At 33.4% G+C, this 15,841-nt stretch overlaps 1 protein-coding gene across 2 annotated transcripts in view; it reads right to left on the reverse strand.

The window, feature by feature from the left end:
- Nucleotides 1-15,841, reverse strand: part of MED13 (mediator complex subunit 13) — a 101,197-nt gene that overhangs the window by 44,195 nt on the left and 41,161 nt on the right. For both annotated transcript variants that reach the window (XM_045525607.1, XM_045525606.1), the window contains exons 10-11: nucleotides 4,831-5,044; nucleotides 3,480-3,561 (exon numbers count right to left, since the gene is read on the reverse strand). In XM_045525607.1, coding sequence (XP_045381563.1) covers nucleotides 3,480-3,561; nucleotides 4,831-5,044 — 296 coding nt within the window. The remainder of the gene's footprint in view (nucleotides 1-3,479; nucleotides 3,562-4,830; nucleotides 5,045-15,841) is intronic.

Here is a 15,841-nt window from a genome sequence, read left to right on the forward strand (position 1 = left end):
GAGCAATCCACCCGCCTCGGGCTCCCAGAGGGCTAGGATTACAGGCGTGAGCCACCGCGCCCGGCCCACACTAGATTTTTATTTTCCTTTTTATTTCTCAGTTTTGGGTAAAAAATACATGATTGCATAAGAAAAAATACAAATACCAATAAAAATTAAACTCCCCTATGTCCCAAACAAGAAAAACAATCTGTAATCTGATATATAACCTTCTAAATCATTCTCTGTATATCAACTGACTTGAGATAGCCCTCATTTTCAGAAAGATGAAAGTAACTTTCCCAGGGCCTCTTTCTGATAGTACTAAAGATTCACTAGAGCTGTAATTCTGAAATTTCAGAGCACATAAAAATTATCTAGGGCACTTATTAAAAATCAAGATTCCAAAGCTCCACCTCAGAGATACTCCAGAATGTAGTATATGATCCACATCTTGAGAAAGCTGCACCAGAGGCACAAGAAAGCTACTACACATTTCCTATATCCTAGGGAATATCCTAGGTTAGGTAAATAGGCTTAAAAACCCAAATTGTTTTTTTTTGTTTTTGTTGTTATACATATATTATGAAATGGCTAAATCAAGCTATGTATCACATGCATTAACTCACGTACAGGCACTTTTTTTTTTATGTTGAGAACACTTAATATACTCTCTTAGCAATTTTCAAGTATACAGAATATTGTTAATTGTAGTCACCATAACATACAATAGATCTCTTGAACTTATTCCTCATAACTGAAATTTTGTGTCCTTTGGTCAACATCTCCCCGAATCCCTCTAACCCCTAGCCTCTGGTAATCATCATTTTAGTCTCTATGTCTATGAATCCAACTTTTTTACATTCCCCACATGAGTGAGATCATACAGTATTTATTTTTCTGTGCCTGGCTTATTTCACTTAGCATACATATTCTCTAGGTTCATCCACATTGTCACAAATGACAGGATTTCCTTCTTTTTTTAAGGCTGAATAGTATTTCATTGGTATATATATGCCATATTTTCTTTATCCACACATCTATTGATGGACATTTAGGTTGATTCCATATGTTGGCTACTGTGAATAACACTGCAATGAACATGGGAATACAGATATCAGTATTAACATACAGATTTCATAACCTTCAACATATGCCCAGTGCTAGGACTGCTGGATTATATGGTAGCTCTTATTTCTACTTTTTTAGGAACCTCCATGCTACTTTCCATAATGGCTATACAAATTTACATTCCCACTAACAATGTACAGGAGTTACCATTTCTCCACATTCTTTCCAACACTTGTTATCTTTCAGTTTTTTGATAATTGCCGTTCTGTTAGGTATAAGGTAATGTCTCATTAGGGTTTTAATTTACATTTACCTAATGACTATTGTTTCATATACCTGTTGGCTATGTGTATCTTCTTTTGAGAAATGTCTAATCAGGTCCTTTGTCCATTTTTTAATCAGATTACATGTTTTCTTGCTAGTGAGTTGAGTTCCTTATATATTTTGGATGTTAATTCCTTATCAGATATATGGTTTGCAAATATATTTTCCTATTCCACACATTGTCTCTTCACTCTGTTGATTGTTTCCTTTGTTATGCAAAACTTTTTAGTTTGTTGTAATCTCATCTATTTTTGCTTTTGTTGCCTGTGCTTTTGGGGTCATATCCAAAAAAATCTTTTTCCAGACCAATGTCATGGAGCTTTTCCCCTGGGTTTTCTTCTAGTAGTTTCACACTTTCGAGTATTAAGTCTTTAATCCATTTTGAGGTGATTTTTATATATGGTATGAGATGAGGGTCTAATTTCATTCTTTTGCATGTGGACATCCAGTTTTCCCAGCAATACTTAATGAAGGGGATAGTCCCTATTGTGTGTTCTTGGTGTCTTTGTCGAAAATCAGTTGACTGTAAATGCACGGATTTATTTCTGGGCTCTCCATTCTGTTCCATTGGTCTATGTGTCTTTTTAACAGCCAGTACCATGCTGTTTTAATTACTATAGCTTTTTTTTTTTTTTTTTCTGAGACAGAGTCTCGCTGTGTTGCCCGGGCTACAGTGAGTGCCGTGGCGTCAGCCTAGCTCACAGCAACCTCAAACACCTGGGCTTAAGCAATCCTACTGCCTCAGCCTCCCCAGTAGCTGGGAGTACAGGCATGCGCCACCACGCCTGGCTAATTTTTTCTATATATTTTTTTAGTTGTCCAGATAATTTTTTTTTTATTTCTATTTTTAGTAGAGACGAGGTCTCACTCAGGCTGGTCTCGAACTCCTGACCTCAAGCGATCCACCCGCCTCGGCCTCCCAGAGGGCTAGGATTACAGGCGTGAGCCACCACGCCCGGCTAATTACTATAGCTTTTTAGTATATTTTCAAATCAGATAGTGTGATGCCACAGGCTTTGTTCTTTTTGCTCAAGACTGCTTTGGCTATTCAGAGTCTTTGGTGGTTCCACACAAATTTTAGGACTTTTTTTTTAATTACTATGGAAGATGTTATTGGAATTTTGATAGGGATTACATTGAATCTGTAGGTCATTTGGTCAAAGAATCCAAACTAATAACTTGCCAAGCTACTTAAGACTATCTGTCCCTTGTTCAGACAGACTTTTTTCTTATTCTTATTTTTGGTTACCCAGAGACTGACTCTTTCTATTTATTCCAAATGGTAAAACAAAACTTTATCACCAAAAAACACACATCAAAAAACAACTTCATCAAAAGTTAAATGGATTTTGCTATACATCGTGGTGACTAAGTTAATAATAATACATTTTAAACTTAAAATATGCTCAAAATAGATTTTAAGTATTCTATGCACAAAAACTAAGTATGTGAAGTAATCCATATGTTAAATAGCTTCATTAGCCATTCCACAATGCACACATGTATCATACATATATCAACCAAACATCATATTGTATATCATAAATATATATAATTTTTGCTTGTTAATTAAAAAAAGAATAATTGTTTAAAAAGTTAAATGGATCTTGTAAATGAACTATCATACTGTGTCTCTCTATTCCATTCACAAGGAGCACAAGTCACTTGCAAAGTCGAGTCCTGACCACTGTATCCCCAATGCAGTTACTCAATAAACATCTGTTGAATTAATGGCCTCAGAAACAGCTCTTTTAACTTGTGTATGTAGGAAGAAAAAGACAACAAAATTTAATTAAAGTTTAATTTAAAAATTGTGTTTTTAGATCCAAGGGCTCTTAGGCTATGATCTTATCGAATCTTTTCATTTTATAGGTAAGAACTATTTTTACTTGTAAAAAATGAAAGAAGTTTTGACAATTCAAAACAATTTCTATTACCTGAACTTGTGTCTCTCAATAAAAGATAAATAAATCCATCATTTAAGGTCCCTTTCTATGAAACATATGAATTATGCAAAAAGAAATATTAAAAGTTCAACTATATCAGATCAGTTTGTAGTAACAATCCTAGATTGCAATATTTGGATTAGGAAATAAAAGTTTTACCTTGCTTGATAGAGGGACTAAATAATGACATAGCATCTTCTTCATGTGACAACACTGTTACACTAGATGTTCCATCTTCTACCTGCAAACAAATATTACATGTTAGGCTGAAATACATATTTTACCAATAACAAACTCTACCAATTATTGAGTAGCTATGTGTCAAGCATTCTGCCAAGTGTTCTACATACATTATCACTGATTCTTATAGTAAACAAGTAGGTACTATGTTCATCTTAAAGACAAAAAACAGGGGCCCTAAAGATTATTTGTCCCAGGAAACATGGCTGGTAAGTAGTGAGAGCTGGAATTTTAACCTAAATCTGGCAAATTCTAAAGTCCATGTTCTTTCTATTCTACCTGCAGCTTTCTCAGCTACTACTGTTTTCATATTTACAAAAGGACAAAATTTCAAGTACCTGACACACTGTATAGCTAACTAAAACTTTGTGAAATTAATTCTTTGTATTAAACATATTATTGGATCCTTTTCACAATTTTACAGCTTTCAATTTTCATATTTTGTACTTAAGGTAAAATTCCCATCTAACAAAGTTAGAGAGTTGTGAGGGTTTTTTTGTTTTTGAGACAGGGTCTTGCTCTGTCGCCCACGCTAGAGCGCAGTGGCATCATCATAGTTCACTGCAACCTCCAATTTCTGAGCTCAAATGATCCTCTTGCCTCAGCCTCCCAAGTAGCTGGCCACGCCTGTCTAATTTTTCTATTTTTTGTAGAGATGGGGTCTCGCTATGTTGATCAGGCTGGTCTCAAACTCCTGGCCTCAAGCAATCCTCCTGCCTCAGCCTCCCAAAGTGCTAGGACTACAGGCATGAGCCACCACGCCCAGCCCCTAACAGTTATCTTATATTTAATAGTTCCTCAAATATTTGATTTTTAATTCAATCACTATTTCTATGTCTCATACTTCCTTAATGTAAGTTTTTACTTTTAGGGGTGCTATAAATTCCTAAATCACATAGTGAAAAATATCATGTAATTTTTAAACTCGATGTATATTCCATCTTTGAAAACAAGTAATTCACTTACAAGTATATTTTTAACTGTCAAAATTGTCCAAAAGGTCCTGATTTCAATTATGACAGAAGTTAATGTACTCTTTATCCAACCCAGAAACTTTTAAAGTAAACAAAGATCTTTTCATCATCAGATATCAGCTATAATGTGTACCATGTGCCTGATTTACCCATTCAAAAAAGTATTTTTCTAAGTAAAATGATTAACCTTTCTATACTAAGACAAAAAAATGAGATAAGTATGGTACTAAGCATGTTACTATATGCAATGCTACAAAATCATCAGTGACCCTTTGGCATACTGTGATTTCTCTTACCTTGTGTTTTTTCCCAGCTTCTCTCTCACTATTTTGTCTATCTTTTTTATCAGGAAAAAGGAACTCTTCATCTCCTTCGACAAATGCATATGGGTCAATTTTAGGTTCTTGTTCTGTATCAGATGATATTGCTGAAAGATACTGATTTTTAATTTGATATTGCTGCACTACTTCATCAGAAACTTTTAAAGGTTTCTTACATTGCACCATTAACCTGCACAAAAAAAAAAAAATCAGAAAATTCATTACATTTATTATCCACAAAAGCATTAAAAATTTCCAAAACCACTTAAGTATCATGAGGTTTTTCATAATTAAAGATTACCTAACCTACAATCCCTCATTTTACAAATGAACAAACTGAGGCATAGAAAGATTATGTGATTTATTGAAGTCTCAAATTTAGCAACTGAGAAATTGAGCTAAAATCCAGGTCTCCTATCTATGTTATCTTTCCATCAAAATATGTTGTCTTTAGGTAACTCACTTTGTTCTCAAGTCTTCAAGCACACTAATTTGTCCAAATCTTTACTGAAAGGGCCTCTTAAATTTAACCTGCTCTATACAGTGAATCTCAAAGTATGGGATTTATCGTGAGGCAACATACTTTTATATAATTTATACACTTATACAATGAAAATGATTATCCTTTTTTTACTGTCATGAATAGATATATTTTAAATTTAAAATCTTTGAAGGCCTGATCTGTGTTTCATGAAAATAACATTACAGTACTATTAATTCTGGCAAGATGTTTTACATGGCAAAATGAAGTTTCAGTGTTTAAGTACCTCAGTTTTTTCCTAATCACATTGAATACCAATTTTTACATTATCAGTATCTGGTTTAACATGGTGACTTAAAAATTTATGTTTCTCTCTACTCTCCTAAAATAATCAATAAAATGACATGCGATGACAGAACAAGAGAGAAGACAGCAACAGTGAAGTTGGAAACTAGTGGGAACTGACAGACCCAGACAAAGCTGAAATCTAAGGCTAAAAGAGGGTAGCCACAAGAAGCAAGCTGATTTGTACCACAGAACCCTGGAAAACATCACAACTTTCGTATCTCTGAAGACTAGGGTGCCCAAAGAGTATGAATACAGACTAGTTTCTAGTTTGTATAGGACACTTTTAGACTCTCAAATTCCTATTCTCTTGGGTTTACAAAGCTCAGATCCCAAGCTATCATAACAATGGCAGCCAGGCTTCTAATCAGATTATGTTCAAAATCTCGCAATGACTATTTCACTCTGAGTAAAAATCAAAGTCCTTATAATATCCTACCAAAACCTTAATCTGGTTCTTTTCCTTTCCAACTTTATCTTCTACTATTTCTAAGTAAGTCCTCTCTCACTCACACTGCTTCTAAGGGCTTCCCTGATGTTCCTCCAACAGGCCAGATACACTCCTGGCTGCTCCCTTTGTTTGAAACAGCCTTTCAAAGATCTGCATGGTCAACTCCCTTACTTCTTCAAGTCTTTGTTTAAATGTCACCTTCTCTATAAGACCTTATACTGACTGATTATAATATGCCCACCTGCCTCAGCTCTAATCCCCTTTACCCTGCTGTATTTTCCCCCTATAGAGTTTGTTTTTTAACATATTATATAATTTATTATGTTCATAGTTGACTGTCACTCCCACAAGAATATAAAAGCCCCAGAAGGACAGGGATCTTGTCTTTGTTCATTAATTATCTCAAATGCCTAGAGTGCACCTGGCACATAATAAGCATTCAATAAATATTTGCTAATGAATAAATCTAAAAACCACACAGGATTGAGATGTTTTTGCACTAATAATCCTAAAATACAATATCTTGTTCTTTGAAGTCATTTTTTACACATCAGAAAGTACTGTTGCCACTGCTTATCTGTTTTGAGTATTGAGACAAAAATTATAAGGTTTGGGAGCGATGAAAGTAAACTCTTTGAATGATAGGGATATCATATCTCAATCTATTTACTAATGCCTAACACTAGCAGTACTCTATCCCTTATAAACTAAGGACAAAACAGGCCATCAAAACAAAAACTTATTATTGTCTAAACATGCTATCAAATGCTGAAATACATATTATTATTCTCAATATACTCCAGATTTATCCCCAAAACTAAAATTCCAAGTCTACAAAAACTTTCTCCCATGGGAACATAGTGCTAACACAATGTCAATGGGGATATGTTTTACAATTAATCATTAGAATAGTTCTGTTCTATGAACAGATGAATATTTCTCAAGAGTAGCTTTGTACCTCACTGCATTGGACCCTAAATAACTGTTGGCCGAATTGTCTACCAAATAGTCACTACTGTAAATCTTTTCAGAATAGTGTATCTACTTTGACATGTGTTTTCTTATTGAATATCTGAAATGGAGGTTATTCTCTCTGCCTTTGATATGGAAATTATGTAGAAAAAAACATCTTTTGGTAAGTTCACATGGGCAAAGTTAGGTTTGGAAAGATTTTAAGTATTCATATTTAAATAACTATTCACTGAGAAGAAACTACTACTCTGTGTAGAGGTAAATAAAACAACTCTGTTTTTCACATTAAGTTGTCCTCTGGCAGAAACATAAAAACTGCCACACTGTTTACACAGGTAGTTGTTAAACTCTAGCGTGCAATAACATTATTAAAAGGACCAATACTACTGCATAGGGCTCTGCTGAAATAAAAATGAGAGTAAACCAAATGCATTACCTAAAGACAACTTTTTGTTATTTTATTGAATTGTTCTCACAGACATTGGGATATGCAAAGAATTTAAATGTAGTCAATAATATCAAGAGTTATCAAGTCACAATAAATTTTAAAATATAAATCATTTACATTATACATTCTTCTATATTTAAAGCTGATAAAAAACTGAAATAAAAATTGTGATTTTTAAGAGATGTCAGATTAAAAATTAAAATCATTTTGTCACTATCCAATTATATAGTACACATATACTTTTGTGAATAGGAACACCTCCTCCTTTCCTCAAAAGAACTTTCACATACAGCCAAATAATTAACTACAGAGATAGTTTCAATTAGATATAAAGCTAAGTACAGACAAACTAAGAGAGGATCAGGTACCACCATGAACAGGAAGCATTGCAAAGCTCAAAGCAAATTTAAATCACTTTTATATTACTCATTAATTGTATCTCCTTCCTTTCACTATGACAATAACATACTATCCTGAAATATACTCATATAGAATTTAACATGGCTTATGGCAGCATATGCTTTTATGCCTTTATTCAACAAAAATTCTTCCAGACAAGGTATGACAATACTTTAGGATTGACAATTATAGGAGATAAGCTATAGAAGGAAATGTCAAGGAACAAATGATGTTAATAAACCTTAACCCCCACCCCTTATTAAATAGTACTTTTTCCAATACCATCTCCCATATTCAGAATCAATCCTTAAACAGAGTCAAGCTAGCTGTCAAAAGTATAACTTTATTGCACTAAAATAAAATAGCAAATATAGAAGACTGACTTAAAAGATTTAGAGTACAGTCAAATCAAAACAAGTTTATTTCATCAGACTTCTTTCTATAAAACAAAAGCATTCAAAACTATCTTTCTGAGATCAAATAATACATCATAACTATATACATACAACAAAAATCTGGTGTATCACTAATACAATATAGGAGCTAGTTCTATTGATGAACATCATGGTTAAGATATCCTGATATATCCTGACTACAAAACAAAATGTGAAGAAATATCCTCAAGTACAGTTCTTTCTTTGCTAAAGGTTTAGAAAGGTTTCCCTCTGAATCAGAATAGCACACTATTTTTAGCAACCACAAATTCTACTAAAACTAAGTGCTAAACTCTTAAAAAAGGTATTGAACAACTATAATATTTCTTGGCAGAAATTCTGTTATCTTTAAAATTTATAAGGTCCTTAGCCTCTATTGTGAAGTAGATACTATAATTAATAGAGAAACTAATTAGAAACAAAAAGATAAAAGATATTTGCCACAGTTGTTGTATATATCCTATATATGTAATATGCTCCACCCCCAATTCCTCCCTCCCCCAGAAAATTCTAACAAATTGGAGAAGGAATTTTACTTTTAACACAGCTGATGAAAGGTTAGGCATAAACTGCTACAGACAGAAGTCTTAGAATAAAAAGGTACTTAAAAATGATAAATTCTATTACTCTGTACTAGTTAGGTAGCTATCACCATCTAAAACTGCTGATTAGAAAAAATCAAGAGGCAGGCAGGGGAAAAAAGAAAAACAAAAATCAAGAGTATTGCTTTCTTTCACTTATCCACTATTATGGAAGGAGAGTGCCTGCCACCTTTCAACAGCAAACACTGGAACACATATACTTACACCAAACAGAAAATGGATTTTCACTTAATATAAATTAAACAAACCTCTAAATTTCTCCTACCTTAATTTTCTAAAAAGGTACACATTTGTAAAAGTCAACTGAAAACACTTGTTCTTTATTTCTAATGATGCCTTCTTGTTCTTTGCATTCTATATCTACTCTAACTGGGTTAGTAATAGTCCCCTCTCTTAAGCTTCAGAAACATGATCCCAACAGTCTGATGGAATTACTTCAGGAATCTCGAACTCAACTCACATTTTTGCAATGTACATGTATTACACGCACATAGCTAAAGTCATATATTACAAGACAGATGAAAAGCCTGAGTATCTCAATCCCTCTCCTTCAAGATAATATGGATTAACTGTTTCTATTATCTAATTAGGGTGAAAAAAAACCTATGTATACATGACCACATACATATGCATATATCATGCACCTTGTTCCTAAATTTTAAAAGTCTGGAGATCTTCCCATATCAGCCTATACAGATTTCCTTCACTTTAAGTGGATATACCATCATTTAACCAGAACTTAATTATTTAGCAAGACCTTACTTTCATAAGGTATGTCAATAGTTATTCCAAGATATTTTTATTTAGAAAAGCTGCTTTTAAAAATCATAAAAACTAAGTTTGGTAAGATTTAGCCTAAAGTGGGTAAAAAGGATGGTAGTAAAGATGCCTCCAAACTGTTCTTCCTCATCTTTCCAGGTCATGAAATAAGTATGTTTAAACTTTCCTGTTACTCCTCTACTTTACTATTCAACTGGCTGCAAAGTTCTGAAGAGTCTACTCCACAGCGTCTATAACATCCATACGTTCCTGCATCCCTGGTGTTTCTAATTTCCCAGTGAGGGCCCTATATCACTTTTTGTCTGAGCTGTTCAAGCACATGTCCAAACTGATCTTCTTTCATACATATGTATTTCTTCATTTCAAATAATCTTTCAATATGTTACTTGGTTAATTTTTCCAAAATCCTTATTTTCCAAAACTTTATTTTATCTCACTCAAAAAACTTGCAATAGTTGTCCCATCATCTCAAGGATAATGTATAAACTTATGAACAGTATTTTGCTATTCTGTTCTATAGCCCTACCCTCTTTTCACATCTCATTTCTCATCATGACACATACTACTAAGCAACATCCCCTACAATCTATCCATATCAAACTACATAAAGCTTCTGGGTCTCCATATATGAAATTAAATTATTTCCCGTTCTGTAGCTCTGTGTCCCTACAACATTTTATTTATACCTCTTATCAGAGAATTTAATGTTATTTTCCACTAGTCTACAAATTTCATTTAAGGCCAGGACTAAATTTATTTTATACCCCAACAGTGCCTCACAGCATCTTGCATATAAGAGAAACTTCAGTTTTATTCAAAACTAATAAAGAAAATATATCTCTGAAGACTACGAATTTAAAAAGAAAGATAATCTTAACAAAGAAAAAAGATTATGATCTCTGGAGAGCTAGAAAACTTAAAATGAAAAAAAGAAGAATGAAGAGGACTTGCAATAGCCCTCTAACTTCATTAACTACTACACATTTAAATGTACTTTCAAAACTCAAAACATGGAAAGAGATAATAGATATTTACAATGGCTGGGCAATATAAATTCACAAATTTGCTGATATAAACTAGGCTTCTGAATGGGTTACTCTATGACTAGAGAAGTGTTTAATCACACTACATCTTTAAAACGGAGTGCTTCTAAAAAGAATTTAAGAAGGTTTTTTAAATGCCATCAAAAGAGCATAATACTAATTCACAGAATTTAATGACAGGGCATGTTATCTGACTTTGTCAATTGGTTATGCCACTTTCTCTTTTTTTCTTTCTTTATTTTTTTATCCTCTCCTGAAATAATGCAAGCATGGTTACACCACTTTCTATAAGGAGATGGCTATTCTTCTGATATCTTATCTCAAGCAATATTAATAGCAGATACTAACAAAATCCTTTCCACTATGAGGAAAAAAAAACACCTTTGTTTCGGCATAATGTAAGACCATGCCAAGTATTTTACTGTGCTTTGAAGGGACTAAAATAGCACGTGGGGATATCACTAATGAAGCTAATTAGTAAACATGTTTGGCCTTTCCAATTTAATAATTATTATTCTAGAATTCAAATTTCTGTTAAAGGTTATTCATTACATTAAAGCACCTCAACAGTATTACATTTTGGGTAGAATAATTTTTCTTTATAGAAGACTGTCCTGTGCATTGTAGGATATTTAGCAGCATCTCTGGCCTCTACCTACCAGGTGCCAGTAGCACAACCCCAGTTATGATAACCAAAAATGTCTCTGGACACTGCCAAATGTCACCTGGGGATGGGGTGGGGGGGACAGGAAATTGACCAAGTTGAGAACTACTGCCATAGAACAATAATTTCAGGAAATGGACAGAATCATCCAGATGATTAAAACATTAAAACAATAAAAATAAAGATTAACCTGCCAAGTATAGAACAATTATATTCCACAAATGCTTCTTAGTTCACATCAGATAATTACCATATCTATTAATATACTATTACACTACAAAAACAAGGTTTATATCTAAAAGTGAATTGTGACACAATACACATTTTAATAACACTAGTATAATCAAAACAATACTCACATGAGACACAGAATTAAAATAAAAACCCTTTTTATTCAATCTTTTTTTTCTTTTCTATAAGGCAGGAAAAAAATGGTGGCTAGGAATAGGCAGAAGTAAAGCATGTTATTTCCTTAACTTATATAATCATGACCCGGCACCACTCTATACCCTGTATGCTACTTTTCTACATTATGCTTCTTCCTTCTCATTCTTATTCAGTGAGAAAAATGTCAAATAATTTTAGAACAGATTCTAAGGTTAAGCTGTATTAGCTTCTAAGACACCTTCATTTCACTTACAGATATTCATGTACACAAGCAGCCAATATACTTATTTAAAGTTATGGCTAGAAACTTAGATCTTATGAATACAATGTGCCCATTAAAACTCACTCTTGAAGTTTTAAAAACTGAAAACATTCATGCCACCACATTTTTACATACATTAAATAAGAAAATAGAACCTGGAAAGAAACACAAGTTTTAAAATAGTAAAGTATTCTAGGGCTATATTGTCATTTCATTCATCCAAACATTTGCTGAATTTCTACTACATGCCTAGGATTGTTTGAGGGGGCGGGGGGGGGGGGGAGGGGGGGGTGTGTGCGCATGTGTGTTTATGCTAGAGGAATACAGCAGTAAACAAGACAGAATCCTTGCCCTCATAGAGCTTACATTCTAATAGGGAAAAGACAACAAATACATAATATAATTTCAGGTAATGATATATGCTAAGGAGAAATTAAAAGCAGTGTACAGGATAGGCAGTGATTTATGGGAAAGAAGAGAGATAATAGTTTAGATGTAATGGTCAGAAAAATCCTCCCTGAGAAGAAAACTCTTGAGCAGGACTGAATGGTAAGAAGGGATGAGCAGTTCCCCTGTCTCTATAATGCATTCTAAAGCCCATGAGGAATGAGCTTGACTCTGAAGGAATGGCAAGAAAACTGGTGTGGCTAAATCAGGAAGCAAATAGGATAGTGGTATAGTGGTAGGTAAGAGTGAAGAACTAGGTAGGCAGGAAACTGCATACAGTCTTACAGATCAGGAGAAAGGGTTTAGATTTTATTCTAAGTGTAAATGGAAACTACTGGAGGAATTTAAGCAAATAACTAACATGATATTTAGATTACAATGACCACCCTGACTCCAGTGTAGAGAATACACGTACAGAAGTATAGAAACAAGGAGATAGTTTCAGGCAAGAGCTGAGACTGGCTTAGACTTTTGTATTAGATTTAGCACAGATAAAATTAAGGTCTTTCAAGATTTGTTTCCAAGACATCATTTGCTTTCAACAGACCCACCGACTATTAAATAAGCTAGTTGTCTTCCATGGTTCATAAAGGTATCCTGATGTTCCTCAATTTAAAATCTAGATTAATTTTAATTAAAAATAAAATCATACTAAAATACTGTTAGATTCGAAGTGCTAAATGAAACACAAAGGTTTGTCTGCTAAAATGGTAGGTAATAAAGGAATTTTAAAAGACAGTAAGTTTCTAACTGTTGGGAAAATGAGAAAGAGGCTATAAATGGATCAGATATCTCACTAAATCCCAGGGAAGCCCAAAGTCAGATGAAACAAAGCAGAGAAAATTCATAGCCTAGAAAATGCAAGAGGGGACTACAGGCAAACTATATAAACAACAGGAAAGTCAAACTGCCTAGAAAAATCAGGAAAAAATCTGGATTTATATCTCTAAACAGAAATGAGAAAAAGAGCTTAAAATGGAACAGAAAGAGTTCCTTTTTAAAGAAAATGAATAAGCTACCTGGTGAAAACAGGATCTAGCAACCTCTTCATTCTGGAATGTTAGGGATAATTTCCTTCCCCTCCAAAAATTCCCTACCCAGTTATCATAAAGCAAAGTATACACTAAAATATTTACTGAAAAAACAAGGCATGCCAATCAACAAGCTCTGCCTATATAAACACAAAGTTTCTAATCAGCGCATCTATTCTCTCACTCTAAAATATGTATAGGCAAATAATTATCATGAATATGACAAGAATCATAGTAAAGAGAAAAAAGCATAACATTAAAGAGATTATTGTCTTTTTAAAAAAGATCAGGATTTAGAAATTTTTTTTAAACGTAAGAAATAAAAATTAAGAATTCAAGAAAGGGTTACAAGACAGTTGAGGAATCCCCTTAGGACACAGAGCAAAAAAAAAAACAGATGGAAAATGAGAAGAAATACAGAAACTCACCATCTGAATCATAGGAGTTCCAAAAAGAATGAAAAAAACAGATATAATATTATCTAAGAAAAAGGGAATTTCCCAGTGGCAGGACAAAAAAAAGGCTTCAAACTGAACAAATCCTTCAAGTGCCCAGCATATTCGTGTGAAATTTCAAAATTCTAAAGCTAAAGAGAATACTCTAAAAGCCTCACGGAGGTAACAGATCACACATAAAAAAAGTGAGCAAGAATGAGACAGGTATTACACATTTCATCTGAAACATTGGATACTAAAGACAATAAAGCAATGTCTAAGAGTTCCAACGGAAAATTATTTTCAACTAAGAATCAAATACGTAGCCAAATTATCAATCCAAGCATGAGGGCAAAAATCAAGTCATTTTCAGAAATGCAAGGATGTCAAATTTATCTCCCACTCTCTCTGAGGGAGCTAAATATGTTCCCCAACAAAATAAGGACAAAACTAAAGAGAAGCCGCTAGTTATAAGAAATAGTGATATTAACTTAGGAGTCTACTAAAATGAAATCCTAGAAAGAAACTAGAAAACAAGTCTAGAAAAGCAACTGGTCCACATTGTAACAGAACACCTTGATAAGAAAGTAACAAATTCCATACAATACATATAATAGTTACATTAGTAGAAAAAACATATACACGAATCAATGATGGAAATGTGACATTTTAAGCAAATAATAAAGTCTGAGACATTATTTAACCTATGAGTAGCATTTAGGCAATAAGAAAGTAATTCATTGACAACAGACTGGTAAGAGAAGGAAATGTAATGTTTGTACAGTACTTGGCCTTGCACTGATAAATAGGTAGTTCTAATGGCTATAACTGTTTTGTTGGTTGATTTTCACCTTTCAGAAAATTTACAGATAAAAATGCAAAAGCCTTATTGGACAGACTAAAAATGTATTCTGAACAACACAGAAAAGGGACACCTGAAAAAAAGCCTCCTTCTGCCCAAAGTATGCCATAAATAAAGCTAAGAAGGCAAACCACAGATGGAGGAAGGTATCTATAGCACATATTACTAATACAGTATTAATACTGAGAATATGCAAAGAAGTAAATCAGGAAAAAAAAGAAAAAGAAAAATGGACTAAAAAATATGATGAACACGTAATTCAAAGAAGAGGAAATCTAAATGTCCAACAAACATTTTAAATGATGCTTAATATCATAGGAATCTGGAAGACAACTATGTAGACAATGAGATGACATTTTGCATGCAGATTAGCCAAATTAAGTCTCATAAAACCAAGTATTGAGGAAAATATAGTACCACAGCCATTCTCATACGCTGCTGGATCATGAAGGTGTAACCTGTATACCAGCTGTTTGGACATCTACTTGGCAACAACCCTTTATGTTGAAAATGGACATACCTCATGGCCCAGCAATTCCACTTTTTGATGTATTTCCTAGAGAAAGTCTTATATAAGTAAAAAAGGAAATGTGTACCAAAAGTTCACTGCTGTATCATCTATTATGAAAACTGAAAACAACCAGTATGTCCATCTTCAAGAGAGTTGATAATTACTGTATTTCATAACAAGGAAATATCATAAAGCAATTAAAATGAAGAACTAGAGATACATGTATAAAAAACACGTACAGAATGATAAGTACCAAAATCAGGACAGTGGAAAAAGGAAGAATGGAGGAAGAAAAAAAAATACATGGGAGTTCTAACTGTATGTAAAATCCTTAAGTTGGTTCATGGACATGTAAGTGTTTATATATTATTTTCTCTACTTTTGGGGGGCTAAAATATTTCATAATAAAAAAGTTCCCTGAGGAAAAAACAGCG

This window comes from Lemur catta, chromosome 15 (assembly GCF_020740605.2).
Source record: "Lemur catta isolate mLemCat1 chromosome 15, mLemCat1.pri, whole genome shotgun sequence".
Lineage (NCBI taxonomy): Eukaryota > Metazoa > Chordata > Mammalia > Primates > Lemuridae > Lemur > Lemur catta.